The sequence below is a fragment of the Anomaloglossus baeobatrachus genome, chromosome 8 (assembly GCF_048569485.1).
Source record: "Anomaloglossus baeobatrachus isolate aAnoBae1 chromosome 8, aAnoBae1.hap1, whole genome shotgun sequence".
Classification (NCBI taxonomy): domain Eukaryota; kingdom Metazoa; phylum Chordata; class Amphibia; order Anura; family Aromobatidae; genus Anomaloglossus; species Anomaloglossus baeobatrachus.
In genome coordinates this window covers 234359670-234378690 of record NC_134360.1, presented here as the reverse complement: position 1 = coordinate 234378690, position 19021 = coordinate 234359670, and the positions used below count along the sequence as shown (strand labels likewise).

At 43.7% G+C, this 19021-nt stretch overlaps 1 protein-coding gene across 14 annotated transcripts in view; it reads right to left on the bottom strand.

Annotated features, from left to right (window-relative positions):
- Positions 1 to 19021, bottom strand: part of DOCK7 (dedicator of cytokinesis 7) — a 177487-nt gene that overhangs the window by 56407 nt on the left and 102059 nt on the right. For 6 of the 14 annotated variants that reach the window (XM_075320362.1, XM_075320363.1, XM_075320365.1 and 3 more), the window contains exons 23-33: positions 16855 to 16947; positions 13761 to 13847; positions 12762 to 12857; positions 10989 to 11129; positions 10697 to 10810; positions 10441 to 10611; positions 7399 to 7538; positions 5277 to 5446; positions 3317 to 3471; positions 2931 to 3113; positions 1848 to 1983 (exon numbers count right to left, since the gene is read on the bottom strand). In XM_075320362.1, coding sequence (XP_075176477.1) covers positions 1848 to 1983; positions 2931 to 3113; positions 3317 to 3471; positions 5277 to 5446; positions 7399 to 7538; positions 10441 to 10611; positions 10697 to 10810; positions 10989 to 11129; positions 12762 to 12857; positions 13761 to 13847; positions 16855 to 16947 — 1486 coding nt within the window. The remainder of the gene's footprint in view (positions 1 to 1847; positions 1984 to 2930; positions 3114 to 3316; positions 3472 to 5276; positions 5447 to 7398; positions 7539 to 10440; positions 10612 to 10696; positions 10811 to 10988; positions 11130 to 12761; positions 12858 to 13760; positions 13848 to 16854; positions 16948 to 19021) is intronic. The other 8 variants (XM_075320370.1, XM_075320371.1, XM_075320372.1 and 5 more) reach the window with 3 other exon arrangements.

The following is a 19021-nucleotide window of genomic DNA, read 5'->3' as shown; positions in this document are numbered from 1 at the left end:
GGAATCTTGTTAAAGTTGAGGGTCGCATGGATTCAACTCAGTATCAGCAGATTCTTGACAATAATGTGCAAGAATCAGTGACGAAGTTGAAGTTACGCAGGGGATGGATATTTCAGCAAGACAATGATCCAAAACACCGCTCCAAATCTACTCAGGCATTCATGTAGAGGAACAATTACAATGTTCTGGAATGGCCATCCCAGTCCCCAGACCTGAATATCATTGAACATCTGTGGGATGATGTGAAGCGGCTGTCCATGCTCGGCGACCATCAAACTTAACTGAACTGGAATTGTTTTGTAAACAGGAATGGTCAAATATACCTTCATCCAGGATCCAGGAACTCATTAAAAGCTACAGGAAGCCACTAGAGGCTGTGATTTTTGCAAAAGGAGGATCTACAAAATATTAATGTCACTTTTATGTTGAGGTGCCCATACTTTTGCACCGGTCAAATTTTGTTTGAATGCGGATTGCACATTTTCTGTTAGTACAATAAACCTCATTTCGATCCAGAAATATTACTCAGTCCATCAGTTATTAGATATATGAGACTGAAATAGCAAAAACCCAAATTGTTATAAAGAAAAAAGGTTAACATTAATAGGGGTGCCCAAACTTTTTCATATGACTGTATGATAAGAACCATACATCCGTCCACAGCAGCTTGTTGATGGTTTCCTTTTTTACTTCTAGAATACAAAGGAAAAAAAAAATACATCCAAGCTGCAAATTATGTGGAGAAGATTTTTATGAACTGGTAACCGTGGACGATCACAAAAAATCCCATAAATCAGGAAAAAACAAAACCACAAGAGTAGTTGGAAACTGAGCTGACCGCAATCCCCTATCAGACAACACTAGAAGTAGCAGTGGGATGTTCCTAACACACCCTAGACACCTCGTCACTGCCGGAGAAAGATAGATATGAGGAATCATAACTTGCCTCGGAGCAGTCCCCAAAGAAATAGCAAGCCCCCAACATGTAACGACGGTGATGTAAGAAAACACAATACACAGATAGAAAATATAGATCAGCAAAGGTAAGGCCCGACTTACTAGGTACAATAGGACAAGACAGATAACTGATTGCGGCCAGCAAAAAACCCTGCAATAAATACCAAACTCCTGATAGGAAAAAAAATACTAAGACCACACGGTCTCTCCCCCACTATTTCAGGTACTTTTGTGCCAGACACTTTAAACAGAACTGCAGATATAATGGAAATAACAAGATCACAGAACAAATAATATTCTAAAGTGCAAATAATCCAAACATGAACAAGAGAGCAAGCTCCCTTACTTGCTGGAGGAACTGCCCTGCTCACAAAGCAGAAAGACAGATCCTCACATACAAGAAACCAAACACAGAACCAAATGTAATAAGCAGAAACAACCTTAAGTGCAATTTTAACAATTAGGCACAAAAACTAGCAAACTTATCTGAAGTAGATTCAGGCACAGAAGAAATGGGAGAAACTGAAGGGAAAACTCCCAGCCATCTTCAGAAGTAGCAGGAACACATCATCACCGGCAGCCGCCAGTCAGAAAATTCTCTCCTAAATACACTAGGCTGATGTGCAATAGGATTTCCTGGATTCCCAATTAACTCCAACACCTGTCTGGGTCACAGATTCAGACTCTGGCTCATTACCATTCCTGGCCACCAGAGGGAGCTCCACACCAGCACCCACTCGGATGACATTCACAACAGAAGATACAATGATGCCGGATCTTCCATGGTTTGGACCGAAGCTCATGGAGACGGACGGACAATTTTAAGAGCAGCAAAGAAGAAACTTTGCCAAAACTTTGGGTTTTGCGCCCCGTACACCCTGCAGACTTACCGAGCTGACCCCGACTCCTCCGGACCATCTCCTGTCTGGCCCCGATGCTCCCGAGGATGGCTTCCTCCAGCTTAGCTCTCATGTCTTTCGATTTCTTGAAAGTCAAACTGTTCATTCGCTCGAAAGCCTTCTTACCCTGGAATAGAAGAAATAAGCTCTTAAAGGGCAAGCGTCGCCAGAAAATTAACTTTAACCCCTTAAGCTCCAGGCGATTTTTACTTTTTCTGCTTAGTTTTTTTTTTTTCCTTCCCTTTCTTCCAAGAACCATAATTATTTTTATATATTCCCGTCCGCTTGGCTGTATGAGGGCTCGTTTTTTGCAAGACGAGATGCAGTTTTCAATGATACCCTTTACTTTACCATATAATGTACTGAAAAACAAGAAAAAAAAATCCAAGTGCACTGAAAATGCCCATATTTCCTAAGTTTTCATTGTAAGGTATTATTTGTGCAGTAACCATGACCTGGTAGCACGAATCTCCATGCCGGTGCGATTACAGCGATACTAAAACTTTTATAATTTTTCTTTTATTAAAGTGATGAAAAAACTTTCTTTTTTTTAAATATTTACATAAAAAAAAAAAATAAATTCATTTTTCATCACAATTTTCTAAGACTAGTATTTTTTTTTTTTATATTTCAGGGCTTGTTTCTTCTGCATCAAATTTATGTTTTTTATTGATACCAATTTTGGGTATTTACAAGGTTTGCTTATTACTTTTTCTTTTTTTGTTGGGAAAATTAAAAACTTCCATTTTTTCTTCGTGTTCACTTTGTGGGATAGATATTTTCATATTTTATTAGTTCGGGCAATTGTGCCAGATAGTTACAAACCCTCCACTGGACCGTCAGATGGGCTCACTGAAGGATTCTCAGTTAGCCCATACTGCAGCCAGCAACATCCAATGCAGCAGAGAGTCTGTAGAATGGAAACGGTGCAACATATTTAATGAAACCAAATTGCTAAAATTATTTTTAGCCCAAAATACAAGGATTTCATTCATTTAAATAAATATTTGCCTTTAAAAGGTGGAAAACCCCTTTAATGGCTGCTAACGGAAAATATCCAATTTCTGGACTCACCTTGTACTCAAAGCAGGAAACGCAGAGATAGAGCAGATCGAGCAGGCGGTTCAGCTGCAGGATGGACAGGTCGGTGAACCATTTCTGCAGCACAATCTCATCCGCGTTCTTCAGTACCCAGAGGAGGCAAATTAAGAGGCTGCGGCTGGATTCTGCAGAGAATGACGAGTGCTGCCGAGAGGGCTGAACGGAAGAAAAATCAATGACAGGAAATATAAAAAAAATATAACAATAAATAAAAAAGAAATATATATATTTTTTATATATATATATATATATATATATATATATATATATATATATATATATATATATATATATATATATATATATATATATATATATATATATATATATATATATAAAAAATAATAATAGGCGCTCACTTGTGAGGTCAGTAAAAAGCTACTGGGTCTTGTCAGCTGCGGGACGGAGGTCCCAGCGATGGCCATGGCGACCGTCTGACTGATCATGCTCCCGCCGTCGCCTTCGTGCTCGTCTCCAGCCCCGCAGTTGGGTCTTCCTCGCTGGTTGTGAGATTCTGTCCACAAAGAAGGTCACATTATACTCACAGCAAGTCACTCTGATGACTTACCCACTGCCCAGCGCTGTCACTCCTGTGGTCCCTGTCAATTTTACATTTTTTTCCTGCAACTTTGATATGTTCTATAGCTATGTGACCGCTGCAGTCAATCCCTGGCCTCAGTGAAAAAGCTGATGCACAGCGCCAGGACAACGAGACTGATGATTGGCTGCAGCAGTCACATGAAATACTGGCATGCCACTGCTGCAAGAAATTCAACAACCACCTCATTACATAGATTTATACAGCCACCACTAGAGGGAGCTCACTAAATACAGATTATACAGCCACCACTAGAGGGAGCTCACTACATACAGATTTATACAGCCACCACTAGAGGGAGCTCACTACAGATTTATACAGCCACCACTAGAGGGAGCTCACTACATAGATTTATACAGCCACCACTAGAGGGAGCTCACTACATACAGATTTATACAGCCACCACTACAGGGAGCTCACTACATACAGATTTATACAGCCACCACTAGGGGGAGCTCACTACATACAGATTTATACAGCCACCACTAGAGGGAGCTCACTACATACAGATTTATACAGCCACCACTAGGGGGAGCTCACTACATACAGATTTATACAGCCACCACTAGAGGGAGCTCACTACATACAGAATTATACAGCCACCACTAGAGGGAGCTCACTACATACAGATTTATACATCCACCACTAGGGGGAGCTCACGACATATAGATTTATACATCCACCACTAGAGGGAGCTCACTACATACAGATTTATACAGCCCCACTAGAGGGAGCTCACTACATACAGATTTATACAGCCACCACTAGATGGAGCTCACTACATACAGATTTATACAGCCACCACTAGGAGGAGCTCACTACATGCAGATTTATACAGCCACCACTAGGGGGAGCTCACTACATACAGATTTATACAGCCACCACTAGGGGGAGCTCACTACATACAGATTTATACAGCCACCACTAGGAGGAGCTCACTACATACAGAATTATACAGCCACCACTAGGGGGAGCTCACTACATACAGATTTATACAGCCACCACTAGGAGGAGCTCACTACATACGGAATTATACAGTCACCACTAGGGGGAGCTCACTACATACAGATTTATACAGCTACCATTAGGAGGAGCTCACTATATACAAATTTATACAGTCACCACTAGGGGGAGCTCACTACAAACAGATGTATACAGCCACCACTAGGAGGAGCTCACTACATACAGATTTAAATAGTTACCACTATTTAGAGCTCTCTACATACAGATTTATATAGTCACTACTAGGGGGAGCTCACTACATACAGATTTTTACAGTCACCACTATGGGGAGCTCACTACATACAGATTTATACAGCCACCACTAGGAGGAGCTCACTACATACAGATTTAAATAGTTACTACTAGGGGGAGCTCACTACATACAGATTTATACAGCCACCACTAGGAGGAGCTCACTACATACAGATTTATACAGCCACCACTAGGGGGAGCTCACTACATACAGATTTATACAGCCACCACTAGAGGGAGCTCACTACATACAGATTTATACAGCCACCACTAGAGGGAGCTCCCTGTATAAAGATGTATACAGGATCCAGTAACGGCCATTATAAAGAGGCCTGGTGCTAGCTCCCTCTAGTGGTGGCTATAATTCACGCAGACTCTATTAGAAAAACTAAACTCCGATCCTCAATAAGAAGTGACACCTCGAGAGACCTTATAACAAGCGTGTGTCAATGACCGGGGTAGATTACCTGTAAAATCGTACAGCTGGGGGACAGTCTCCATTACGATGCCAATCAGAGGAAGGTAAAGCATGGCCACTCGGGCTTTTACCTCGGGATCAGCATAGCGGGGATCAGAGTCGTGGGTAGATAGCAGGTTGTGTACCATATTGATCACCTTCTTATGCAATCCAAATAACCTGAGCGAGGAGTGTTGTAACCGCAGTTAGTTATCACCGCAGAGCAAACATCACTGTCTAACTACAGAATATTTATGTAACGCCATGTTCTCAGCTAACCCGACAATGTAAAGGCCGCGGCCCCGGGAATTACTTTTACTGTACTTATAAAAAAAAAAGCCAGCAATAAAATTGCGGCGTCATGCGACAAAAAATACCGTAAAGAGCAATGGGTGCCGGACAGACCCCTTTAAGAACTAGCTTAATCCCTCAAGGATGTGACCAATTTTTAGAGTTTTGTTTGTTGTTCCCATCTTCAAAGAGCCATGACGTTTTTATTTTTCTGCCAGTACAGCTGTACAAGGGCTTGTTTTTTGGGGATGACGTGGTTTTAGGTGACAGCATTCACATTACTATATAATGTACTGAAACAGTGGCGATTGGAGCTCACTATGGTCACTGCTGTTGGTGAATGGTGCAGGCTCCGCTCTTGAGCCCGCTCCATTCAACCCAACCAGACAAAAGAACATAAGACTATGTGCGCACGATGCATTTTTGTGGTGACCACAAAGATGCAGGTTTATGGCCCCAAAAAACCAAACCCGTGGAAAAATGCTACATCTGAAGCTCACAGCAAACGCCATAGAACATGACTGCTCGCTGTAAGCTCCACGCAGCAACTGAAGTGAGCGGCGCAATCAGCGGTGACGTCCCTCAGGTGATTTGTGGTCACAGGTGGAGGACTCAGTAGAAGGAAGAAGCGGCACTGTCCACAGCCCATGCAGAAAATCCAATTTATTTAAAAGTGTGCATAAGAACCGCGGGGAATAGAGCGGGAGCAGCCACTCAGAGGACGAATGACGTTTCGCGCTTGTTTGCACTTCAACAGGTCCTCAACCTGAGTGACGTCACCGCTGATCGCCCGGCTCACTTCAGTTGCTGTGTGGAAGACACAGCGGGCAGTCATGTTCTATGGCGCTCGCTGTGAGCTTCAGATGTAGCAGTGCTGGAAGCATCGTGGGACCTTGTGTGGATTACGTCTGACCTGAAGGGGTGTTTTGGGGTTAAATAAAGTGGTGAAAGAGGGTGTTTTTTTGTCTTTTATTTCAAATAAAGGATTTCTTTGGTGTTTGTATTTATTTAATTTCACTTACAGATTAGTGATGTGGTGTCTCATAGACACCTGACATCACTAATTTAGGTCTTAATGGCTGCTGTGGGATACCATTAACTCCCTCATTACCCCGACTGCCAACGCATGAGGACAATCGGGAAGAGCTGGGTAAGGCTGCTTTCACACATCCGGTTTTTGCTGTGCGGCACAATCCGGCACTTTGCTGAAAAACGAAACCATTTTTTTTGCCGCCGGTTCCGTTTTTTCCTGCATAGACTTTCATTAGTGCCGGATTGTGCTGCATGGGCTTGCGTTCCGTCCGTTTTTTGCCGCATGAGGCATATTTAGCCGATGCGGCGGACGGATGGAACGTTGCCTGGCATGTTTTTCTATGCGGCAAAAAAACCCCGCATCGCGCCGCATCCAGCCAATGCGGCGCATTTTCCAATGCATTCCTATGGACGCCGGATGCGCCGCATGCGTTTTTTGCCACTGCGCATGCTCAGTAGCCTGCCGCAAGCGGCAAAAACCGGACGGGCCGCATGTAAAAAACTTATGCAAAGGATGCGGTGTTTTCGCCGCATCCGTTGCATAGGTTTCACAGCCGGATTGAGCCGCACTGCTCAAACCGGATGTGTGAAAGCAGCCTTAAGTGCCGGGACTGTTGCATCTAATGGATACAGTAATCCTGGGCGGCTGCTGGCTGATATTTTTAGGCTAGGGGGCACCCAATAACCATGGGTATCCCCAGCCTGAGAGTACCAGTAAATTTGTGGGGATTTTACAGGACCGCCGTCATCATCCCAACACTTTGTTGCGCCACCAAAATCTAATTTTCCCCTCCCCCATCGCGGCTCACCCCTCTGCATCAGGATCCACGATGACGGCAAGTTCAGTCAGCACAAGTCCTGCCAAGTAATGCTGCTGGCGGAAAGGCACCGACAGCTCAAACATATTCGCAATCTTTTGGTCCTGGACGTTGGTTGAGAATCCAGAGCTCTAAAAAAGAACAGACCATTAAATAAACATAACAGGACGGGATCACACCCAAAATACCCGCTTACATAATAATCATACAAGACTGCAAATAAAACCGTCATCAGACAAGAACGCAACATGACAATGTTATATCCTGTATTATACTCCAGAGCTGCACTCACTATTCTACTGGTGCAGTCACTTTGTACGTACATTACATTACTGATCCTGTACTGATCCTGAGTTACCTCCTGTATTATACTCCAGAGCTGCACTCACTATTCTGCTGGTGCAGTCACTTTGTACGTACATTACATTACTGATCCTGTACTGATCCTGAGTTACCTCCTGTATTATACTCCAGAGCTGCACTCACTATTCTGCTGGTGCAGTCACTGTGTACATACATTACATCACTTATCCTGTACTGATCCTGAGTTACCTCCTGTATTATACCCCAGAGCTGCACTCACTATTCTGCTGGTGTAGTCACTGTGTACATACATTACATTACTGACCCAGTACTGATCCTGAGTTACATCCTGTATTATACTCCAGAGCTGCACTCACTATTCTTCTGGTACAGTCACTGTGTACATACATTACATTACTTATCCTGTATTGATCCTGAGTTACATCCTGTATTATACTTCAGAGCAGCACTCACTATTCTGCTGGTGCAGTCACTGTGTACATACAGTACATTAGTGATCCTGTACTAATCCTGAGTTACCTCCTGTATTATACACCAGAGCAGCACTCACTATTCTACTGGTGCAGTCACTGTGTACATACATTACATTACTGATCCTGAGTTACATCCTGTATTATACTCCAGAGCTGCACTCACTATTCTGCTGGTGCAGTCACTGTGTACATACATTACATTCCTTATCCTGTACTGATCCTGAGTTACCTCCTGTATTATACTCCAGAGCTGCACTCACTATTCTGCTGGTGCAGTCACTGTGTACATACAGTACATTACTGATCCTGAGCTACATCCTGTATTATACTCCAGAGCAGCACTCACTATTCTGCTGGTGCAGTAACTGTGTACATACAGTACATTACTGATCCTGAGTTACCTCCTGTATTATACTCCAGAGCTGCACTCACTATTCTGCTGGTGCAGTCACTGTGTACATACAGTACATTACTGATCCTGAGTTACATCCTGTATTATACTCCCGAGCAGCACTCACTATTCTGCTGGTGCAGTAACTGTGTACATACAGTACATTACTGATCCTGAGTTACCTCCTGTATTATACTCCAGAGCTGCACTCACTATTCTGCTGGTGCAGTCACTGTGTACATACAGTACATTACTGATCCTGAGTTACATCCTGTATTATACTCCAGAGCAGCACTCACTATTCTGCTGGTGCAGTCACTGTGTACATACAGTACATTACTGATCCTGAGTTACCTCCTGTATTATACTCCAGAGCTGCACTCACTATTCTGCTGGTGCAGTCACTGTGTACATACAGTACATTACTGATCCTGAGTTACATCCTGTATTATACTCCAGAGCAGCACTCACTATTCTGCTGGTGCAGTCACTGTGTACATACAGTACATTACTGATCCTGAGTTACATCCTGTATTATACTCCAGAGCAGCACTCACTATTCTGCTGGTTCAGTCACTGTGTACATACAGTACATTACTGATCCTGAGTTACCTCCTGTATTATACTCCAGAGCTGCACTCACTATTCTGCTGGTGCAGTCACTGTGTACATACAGTACATTACTGATCCTGAGTTACATACCGCTGTGCATTAGTCCTGGACAGCCCCTTTAATACTTTAACTACTAAGAGTTTATGTAATACATCGTTATTGTAAGTGCTAGAATATAAATGTGGAGCTTAGATTAGAAGCCGGATAAAGATAACTTCCTGGAGTCGTATAAGAGGGGACGATAGGTAGATCCCAGACAGCTTTGGTCACCCCCACGACCATACTTCAGCCCCATAGTGACCCCATAATGGAGATGGTAGGCATCTGTTTGGGATGCAGGAACCTTTCTTCATGTTATCACCTTGGTTATCGTTCAGAGCCAGGATTACTGAAAAGCCTCCAGTGATGATACTTCTCACCAATCACAGTTTTATCCATCACCTCTTCCATTGCGCAGCCTCCAATGACCCAGGGGGGATACAGGAGCTTTTCTTCATGTTGTCGTTCCCAGGTTGTCCTTGTCATTTCTCGCCCTGCACAGCCTTCTGTGACCACAATACAGGAGCGTTTCTTCATGTTATCACCCCTATTACCCACCAGGTTCTGTGTCACTATTCTTGCTTTTGTCTGTACAGCCATAAGTGACCCTGGGGGATACAGGAGTGTTTCATCATGTTATCACCCTCTTGTTGATCACAGCCTGATACTGTCATCTGTGAGGAATACACAGGAGCTTTTCTTCATGTTATCACCCTCTTGTTGATCACAGCCTGTTACTGTCATCTGTGAGGAATACACAGGAGCTTTTCTTCATGTTATCACCCTCTTGTTGATCACAGCCTGTTACTGTCATCTGTGAGGAATACACAGGAGCTTTTCTTCATGTTATCACCCTCTTGTTGATCACAGCCTGTTACTGTCATCTGTGAGGAATACACAGGAGCTTTTCATCATGTTATCACCCTCTTGTTGATCACAGCCTGTTACTGTCATCTGTGAGGAATACACAGGAGCTTTTCTACAAGTTATCACCCTCTTGTTGATCTCTATATGAGGATTTTGCTGCAGATTTACTCCGATAGAGGCACAAAAAAAAAAAAATACTGCAAATTTTACAATATGCAATTACAAACTCAAAATGCAAAGCGCTTCTGACACGTGCGGACATATAAAGGCTTATTTTTCCACATTGCTATTGGATAGATTGTCAGTGGAGGCGTCTCAGTTACTGACCTGGGAGGTAGCAGAAGACACGGAAGGTGATGGAGATGATGGCGGGGTCAGCAGGCTGCAGGGAAGGTTCAACGTGACGTAGTGCTCGTGACTGCAGACAATGCGCAGGAAATCCAGCCGCAGCGACACCAGTATGCTCGGGTTGGGTAGGATATGAAGTTTTGATGACACCTGATGGAAATGTACACATCATATAAAGGTGTATACGTTCCATCTTCTCTCTATGTGAAGGTCACAGTCACAGCCTAGGCCTTACCTGCTTGAAATAAGCTTTCACCAGACTGAAGACAAAGCCCCGGTCCATGATAGACAGCAGGTCATTCAGGAAGAACGCCAGGCTGACATTCAGTCTCTCCACCATTTCTGTATCCTGAGAAACAGAAGAGAAAAATATAAAAATGCAACAATGTATCTAGCGGAATAAAGGCAGGAAAACCACGTTGTTACAGAGCGGCGATCGCCAAACTGTGGATCTGTAGCGGACGCAAAACCACAACCTCCATCAAATCTCCTAACGATGCGCAGACATGGCGTGCGGTCCTTCCTACCTTCTGGAAACGCGTCACAATATCATTAGCCATTGTGCTGACAAGAGCCGAGATGTCATCCATGAAGCGCTCAGGAAATCGGTGCTTCCGAGGGGAATCGAGCTTATCTGCAAAGAACAGGTGATGCACCATGCTCTTCACCTGTAACAGAAGAAGCTCCATGACACGAGCAGATAGCGGGAAAATACTATACACAATACTATACTGCAATATACTACTATATATGTGCAAATATAGGGCAACCACTGTGTACAGACATTACTTATACTGTACTATACTCCAGAGCTGCACTCACTATTCTGCTGGTGAAGTCACTATGTACATACATTACATTAACTTATCCTGTACTGATCCTGAGTTACATCCTGTATTATACCCCAGAGCTGCACTCACTATTCTGCTAGTGCAGTCACTATGTACATACATTACATTAACTTATCCTGTACTGATCCTGAGTTACATCCTGTATTATACCCCAGAGCTGCACTCACTATTCTGCTAGTGCAGTCACTATGTACATACATTACATTACTTATCCTGTACTGATCCTGAGTTACATCCTGTATTATACTCCAGAGCTGTACTCACTATTCTGCTGGTGGAGTCACAATATACATACACTACATTGCTAATCCTGTGTTACCTCCTGCATTTACTCCAGAGCTGCACTCACTATTCTGTTGATGGAGTCACTATCTTCATATGTATGCTGAAAAGGCAGGGACATTTCAAGCTTACACTATAGCGATTTAACTACTATAGGATGTAACTCAGGATCAGTGTATGATCAGTAATGTAATGTATGTACACAGGGACTGCACCAGCAGAATAGTGAGTGCAGCTCTGGAGTATAATACAGGATGTAACTCAGGATCAGTACAGGATAAGTAATGTAATGTATGTACACAGTGACTGCACCAGCAGAATAGTGAGTGCAGCTCTGGAGTATAATACAGGATGTAACTCAGGATCAGTACAGGATAAGTAATGTAATGTATATACACAGTGACTGCACCAGCAGAATAGCGAGTGCAGCTCTTGAGTATAATACAGGATGTAAGTCAGGATCAGTACAGGATAAGTAATGTAATGTATGTACACAGTGACTGCACCAGCAGAATAGTGAGTGCAGCTCTGGAGTATAATACAGGATGTAAGTCAGGATCAGTACAGGATAAGTAATGTAATGTATGTACACAGTGACTGCACCAGCAGAATAGTGAGTGCAGCTCTGGAGTATAATACAGGATGTAACTCAGGATCAGTACAGGATAAGTAATGTAATGTATGTACACAGTGACTGCACCAGCAGAATAGCGAGTGCAGCTCTTGAGTATAATACAGGATGTAAGTCAGGATCAGTACAGGATAAGTAATGTAATGTATGTACACAGTGACTGCACCAGCAGAATAGCGAGTGCAGCTCTGGAGTATAATACAGGATGTAACTCAGGATCAGTACAGGGTAAGTAATGTAATGTATGTACACAGTGACTGCACCAGCAGAATAGTGAGTGCAGCTCTGGAGTATAATACAGGAGGTAACTCAGGATCAGTACAGGATAAGTAATATAATGTATGTACACAGTGAGTGCAGCTCTGGAGTATAATACAGGATGTAACTCAGGATCAGTACAGGGTAAGTAATATAATGTATGTACACAGTGACTGCACCAGCAGAATAGTGAGTGCAGCTCTGGAGTATAATACAGGCTGTAACTCAGGGTCAGTAAAGTTACTCGAAGTTGACAACTGTAGAAGCTTTTTTCTCACCATCAGCTCAAAGAAGAACCAGGCTTGCTGCAATGTGGCCTCCCGCACGGCTCCGCTGCACACCACCCACTGTAACGCCAGCTCCTCATGGAAAAGCTAAATCACAAGAAGAAAGTCACTGTCACCAGAGTCTACAATGCAGCAGACGAAAAAAGAAAAATGGAAAAAAAAATACAAGACAATGTCGGGTGCAAAACCCATCACAGCACAAGGCACGACAATGAGCGCATGATGTCTCACACCACGACAGGCACAAAACGCACAACCCCGGGGGGCACGTCTACCGCAACGTCGACTGCAGCCGCAAAATAAGTGCGCCCTCCTGTCTCCATCATAGCAGATCTGTCATTTAAAGGGCCAGCACACCATTTATATTAGGTATTTGCACTGGTGCCAAATCTGTAAGGGTCCTACTGCTGGGACAACACAACAACGAGCCTCTATGGCACCCACCCCTCTAATGCACGACAATCAACACTTGTAAAAGCGGGGGCTATTCACCCTCTAATGCCATCTAATATAAAGTATGGGATTTTACCAAAACCGCACGGCATTTGTGCTTTAGGGAGCACTTGAACGCTCCATGGAATATCAATTCTAAAGTATAAATTTTGGAATTCTATTGCGTTGTGTTCCTCAGTTACTCCTCCTGGAAATGCATTATTAAGCTACCTATGGGCCACCCATTGCAGTTGCCAACTAGCACCCATCTATCAAGTTGTTTGATATATTTCCAGGCAGAACAACAGAGGGACGGCACAACGCAGAATTCTAAGAAAATACTTCTCAGTAAACTAGTATTTAAAAGGTTCTAAATAAAAAGTTCAGCAACGTTTAATTCCTTTCTTTGAAGGCTGCAATGTGACATGATGGCGCCCACAAGCTCTGATCCATAAAACGTTACAACTGCTCAGAATCCGCCGGATCCCCAAAGAGCGGACGGCAGAACCGATTCAGCTTCTGATCTGGACCTGGAAGAAGTGACGCCGGTAAATCTACCTTTTTGGTTGGTAACCGTCCGGTTATAGTTTGTAAGAAACTTGACGTCTCGGTGTGCGAGGACATGCGGTTACAGCGCTCCGCGGCCTGGTGGAGATGAATGAAGCGGAGACTGCGTTACACTCGGGCTGGTGAATCCTGGCTCTGATGGATGTGGTCAGGTCTATATATTAGTGCCGCCCCCCCCCCATAAACCCCAAATTAGACCGCACCCCAGGAGAGAAGGCTCGGAGGAAGGGGGGGGACTGATTATTGTGCAGAACAGTTAGTCCAAGCGAGGCGATTAAAGGGATCATCAGGCACATGCAAAGCAACGTGCGGCCATCACCGACATATTGGGGGTGTATATAGTAGGGAGGGGACACAGAGGGTCCAGAGGTGACCCCCGGGACTGAAAGATTAGGGGGTCGGATCGGTATAGTGGATCCTAAGGATTGACTGGGAATGTGCCAAGTAATTGTGAATGGAAGCTAAAAAGGCTCCTCGACCCCCTTTACACATCAGAGGGGCTGATGGTGCTAGGACCCATGCTCAGCTATTAGTACCGGTCATATTAGAAAAGAGCACGTCCTAGCACAAGTCCGCATAAACTCACTAGCGCCTCCTGATGTGGAAGTGAGAGGTGCAGGAGAGCCCCTGTGAAAGGTTATTCCCAACATGTATTGCCAAATAGTGGACACTGAGAAGAAGGATGAGAAATCTCCCCATCGGGATTGAATGGTGGCAGCGCATGCGTAGCACGGCTACATTAATTGTTTACAGGACTATTGGAGATGTTGGAGTGCAGTGCCTGATTTTCTCCAACAGTTTCATAGACAATGTGGGGAGGAGTGCATGCGCAGCACTTCTGCATTCTAGTGGGGCATTTCAGATCCGTGGGCTTGGGATTGGTGGATTCCCAGAGCCTGACCAATCTGCAAGTTACCCCCTCTGCTCTGGAAGGATACTCTGGCGGCTCTCACTACCACAGAGAGGCGATGATACTACCAAGAGGCGCACACAAGATGGCAAGTGCCGGTCGTGCACAACTATCGACATATAAGCGCCTCTCGCTATGGAAGTGAGAACATGCAGATTGGTCGGGGTCCAAATCCTGGGATCTCCATCAATCCTGAGAACAGGGGGCTCAGAAATACCGCAGAATCGAGCGTTGGCCGCGCATGTGCTGAACCGCTGCTTTCATCCGCTGTGGGAGGCAGCACAGTGCTCGGTGTTTTCCCGCGGTCTCATAGAGAAAGATGCCGTTCAGCGCATGCGCATGATTCCCATGAGCCCCATTCTCCAGCTTGGTGGGGGGCAAACTGTTTGGACCAGCACAGATTAATAAGCTTTCGCCTATCCAATGTTAGGCCTGATTTTAACTTCCATTCTTTGAATTACAAAATTGAAACTCTAAGGGCCATGTTCACACATGGAGGATTTATAAAGGAGTTTTCAGAATTGAAAATCTTATCTACAAATTTAGGGGCACTGCTTCCTCTCTCCTAAAAAACTCTGTTATCTGCTAACTGTGAAGACAGCAGGGGAAGGGGCCGTGCGAGGAAGATTGTGGAAACAGCGCCACCCATATCTGTGTGGCCACGTCTGGTACTGCAGCTCAGTTAAACTTAGGGTAATGTATTTTTGCACAAACACCCTAAAGCCCTGAAGACATGAACCCCAAGTGTGACGATATTAATGGATGTCACTCCGGCAGCCATGACAGCGCATGCGCACAAAGATAAACCACATGCATGATGAAACGACAGAACACTGACAGTATGGATGGACAGAGAAGGCACAAACCCCAGAATGATGGAGGGGTTTTCACATGCGCAGGCAGAAGTCACCATTTCCAGATTCAATTAAAGCAACAGTCACAGGTTTTGTATTTTTTGGGGGGAGGCACGTAACCTAATTTTTAACACCAGCTCCGTGTATTATAGGGTTGTCAATCATTTGAAGAATTTCGACCCAGAAGGAAAAATTGGCAACTTTCTTTTTATCAAGGATTTATAGGACTCCTCGCTGGTGCAATTCATCACCATATTGCCAGCTTGCTGTCAGTGAATAGAAACCTTCTAAGAAATGTAACAATTTAGCTGAGGAATGAGTTAACCGAGAATGCGTCAGCGAGTTTTTCCTGATGGGCGGTATGTAACTGTTTCAATTTTCTTTTTCTGAACTCCTCTGTGACGATATCTGACCATGGACCACATCAAAGTTGAGCTGAACATTGATGTAGTCAGAAAGGAGCTCAGGAGATAACCGGTAAATTGCAAGAATGAGTTCACTGACCTTTCTCAGTTAACTCCTTCTGCAGCCAGAAATGTGAGCTCAATGTCAGGTGAGTGCAATCTCGCAATTCTACATCAATGTGACAATAAATCAGATGAAAAGAGCTCAGAAAGAAGAAAACAGGTCAGGTCAACTTTCATCTGTTTTGTGGTCATAAATCAGCAGAGATCAGTCAGACGATTAATGACCACATCAAAGGGCAGCTCAACTCTGATGTGGTCTGTGGTCATAAATCTGTACAGACGAGTTCAGAAAAAGACTGAAGAAAGAGTTACAAGTGAGAACGAGCTCACTGATAGATTTTCAGTTCACTCATTCCATGGCCAGAAATGTGCAAGGCAACAAAGAACCTGTAAAAACTAAAACAATGCAAAATTTTAATTAAATCCAATAGCAAAAATGAATTTTACCTCAAAATACAAATATTTATGTAAAAAAACGTATTCCTGAATATGTCTATATGATTTATCAAGTTGTATAGAACTGGGAGGAAATTGTGAAAATGTGCAGCGTACGCGGGTAAAATGCACATGATCTGGATAAACCTGCAGCCTCCACAAAGCTGTCCGGATCACGTGCATCGTACCCAGGTTTCCATAAATTGACAGCAAGCAGAGGATGGAAGTGGTGTAAACCGAAGAGTTAAATAGAACGACAGGAATAGAACTGCTGCTTCCAAGAATCCTTCAGGATGACGATACCGCCATTGAGAATCGACACCGAAAGACCCCCCCCCACACCCTGATTACAACCACAAGCAACAAGCCCCCCGAATATAAAGCGGAAACAGAGAAAGTGGTCACTCCGGAAACTCCACCTGCACCGAGTCAGCACTGGGGCTGGGGTCGCTCCCCCACTGCGCAGCCTTGGGACCCCCCGTGTTGACCCAGGAGTTGGATCGATCCAAGCCCTGATCACATGGCCACGGCGGCAAGCGGGAAAGGAAAGATGGCGTTACCGGAAATACAGAGGGTTAAATTAAAGGTGCGTACACATCAGCAAGCTCCGCCAGGCATTAGTTTTGTTAATTAATAAAAATATAAAAAATCATTAACATTAATAAATCATTTCCATCACTGAAATGTCACAAATAATACAAAATGTATAATATATATATATATATATATATATATATATATATATATATATATATATATATATATATATATATATATATATATATATATACACACACACACACACACACACACACACACATATCTACTGTATATTTTAATATATCTACTGTATATATATATATATATATATATATATATATATATATAAAAAAAAGCAATAAAAATATACAAAGTGTGCAAATACTGAAATAAGGCTTGAATAACTACCCCATCATGTGATAAGAAAAATGCCATAAATCTCCCAAACTGGCACAGATTCCTCTCAATCTACCCACTGTGTCCCCGGAGGTCATGTAGTATTGCTTATATCATGTGAGCGCTGCAGCTAATCAGCGGCTGTTGACTGAGCGCAGCCTGTTCTATCAGAGCAGAAGTCATGGTACGAAGTGAATCATTGCTTTTGTCAAGTGACCATCGTAGGACACAGGATTGTGATTGAAGAAGTAGCACCAGTCTGGAACATAAGTGATTGGCTGCAGCAGTTGTGTCATTTGACCCTGGGACACAGCATTGCGATTAGCATACCAGTGCCGGTCTGGGAGATTTTTATTATTTTAATGCACATTGGAGCTGTTAATAAAGATTTGTCCAGTAGTGCACTATCCCTTTAACTGTACACATCATATCACTAACAGTTATAGATTCTTTACATCCTTTTTTTCAAAATTTTAAATTTTGAAATTTAACTTTCAAATTTTCTTATCTGCTTTTTAAAGGGAACCTGTCACCGGATGTTCTTAATACTCACCTAACGGTCGGTGCGGTGCAGACTAGTTATATGGGTGTCTCTGTTCTCCGGTGGCGGCGCCTCCTCTTTCGGCCATCTTTGTCCTCCTTCTGAAGCCTCGGTGCATGACGCGTTCCATGTCATCCACAATAGCAGACATTGAGGTCCTGCGCAGGCGCACTTTGATCTGCCCTGAGCAGGGCAGATTAAAGTATTGTAGTGCGCCTGCGCAGGACCTCACTGTCGACTAGTGTGAATGACATAGAATGCGTCATGCATCCAGGCTTCAGAAGGAGGACAAAGATGGCCGAAAGAGAAGGCGCAGGACCCGGAGAACGGAGAAGCCCATCCAACCAGTCTGCTCTGCACCAACCGTTAGGTGAGTATTATAAACATCCGGTGACAGATACCCTTTAATAAAGTTTTGTCCAGTAGTGGACTATCCCTTTAACTGTACATATTATATCACTAACAGTTACAGATTCTTTACATCCTTGTTTCAAAATTTCAAATTTTTAAATTCAACTTTCAAATTTTCTTATCTGCTTTTTAAGCTGAATGAATACGGACAGCGCTACGGCTCCTACAACGTTGTCACCCGCTTCCCCTAGGGTTCTGCAGATACTTTTTGCAAGTAACTCAGTGCCAAATACTATAGAGGGGTGAAATCCAACATGATTAAAGGGATAGTTCCCCAAAAAATTAAGTCAATCGCTGGGGTCTGACCGCTGTGATCTCCAATGATATCAAGATCGGGGTTCTGGAGCCAAGACACAGAGTTAGGAATAAAGCAGAGGTGCGGATACTTGGTCCCCCTTGCTCCACTGTCGTGGGCGGCACGGTGGCTCAGTGGTTAGCACTGTAGTCTTGCAGCGCTGGGGTCCTGGGTTCGAATCCCACCAAGGACAACATCTGCAAGGAGTTTGTATGTTCTCCCCATGTTTGCGTGGGTTTCCTCCCACACTCCAAAGACATACAGATATGGAACTTAGATTGTGAGCCCCAATGGGGAGAGTGTTCCTGATGTATGTAAAGTGCTGCGGAATATGTTAGCGCTATATAAAAATAAAGATTTATTTATTTATTTATAAGACTGATGAGAACAGCTGTCCGCTATT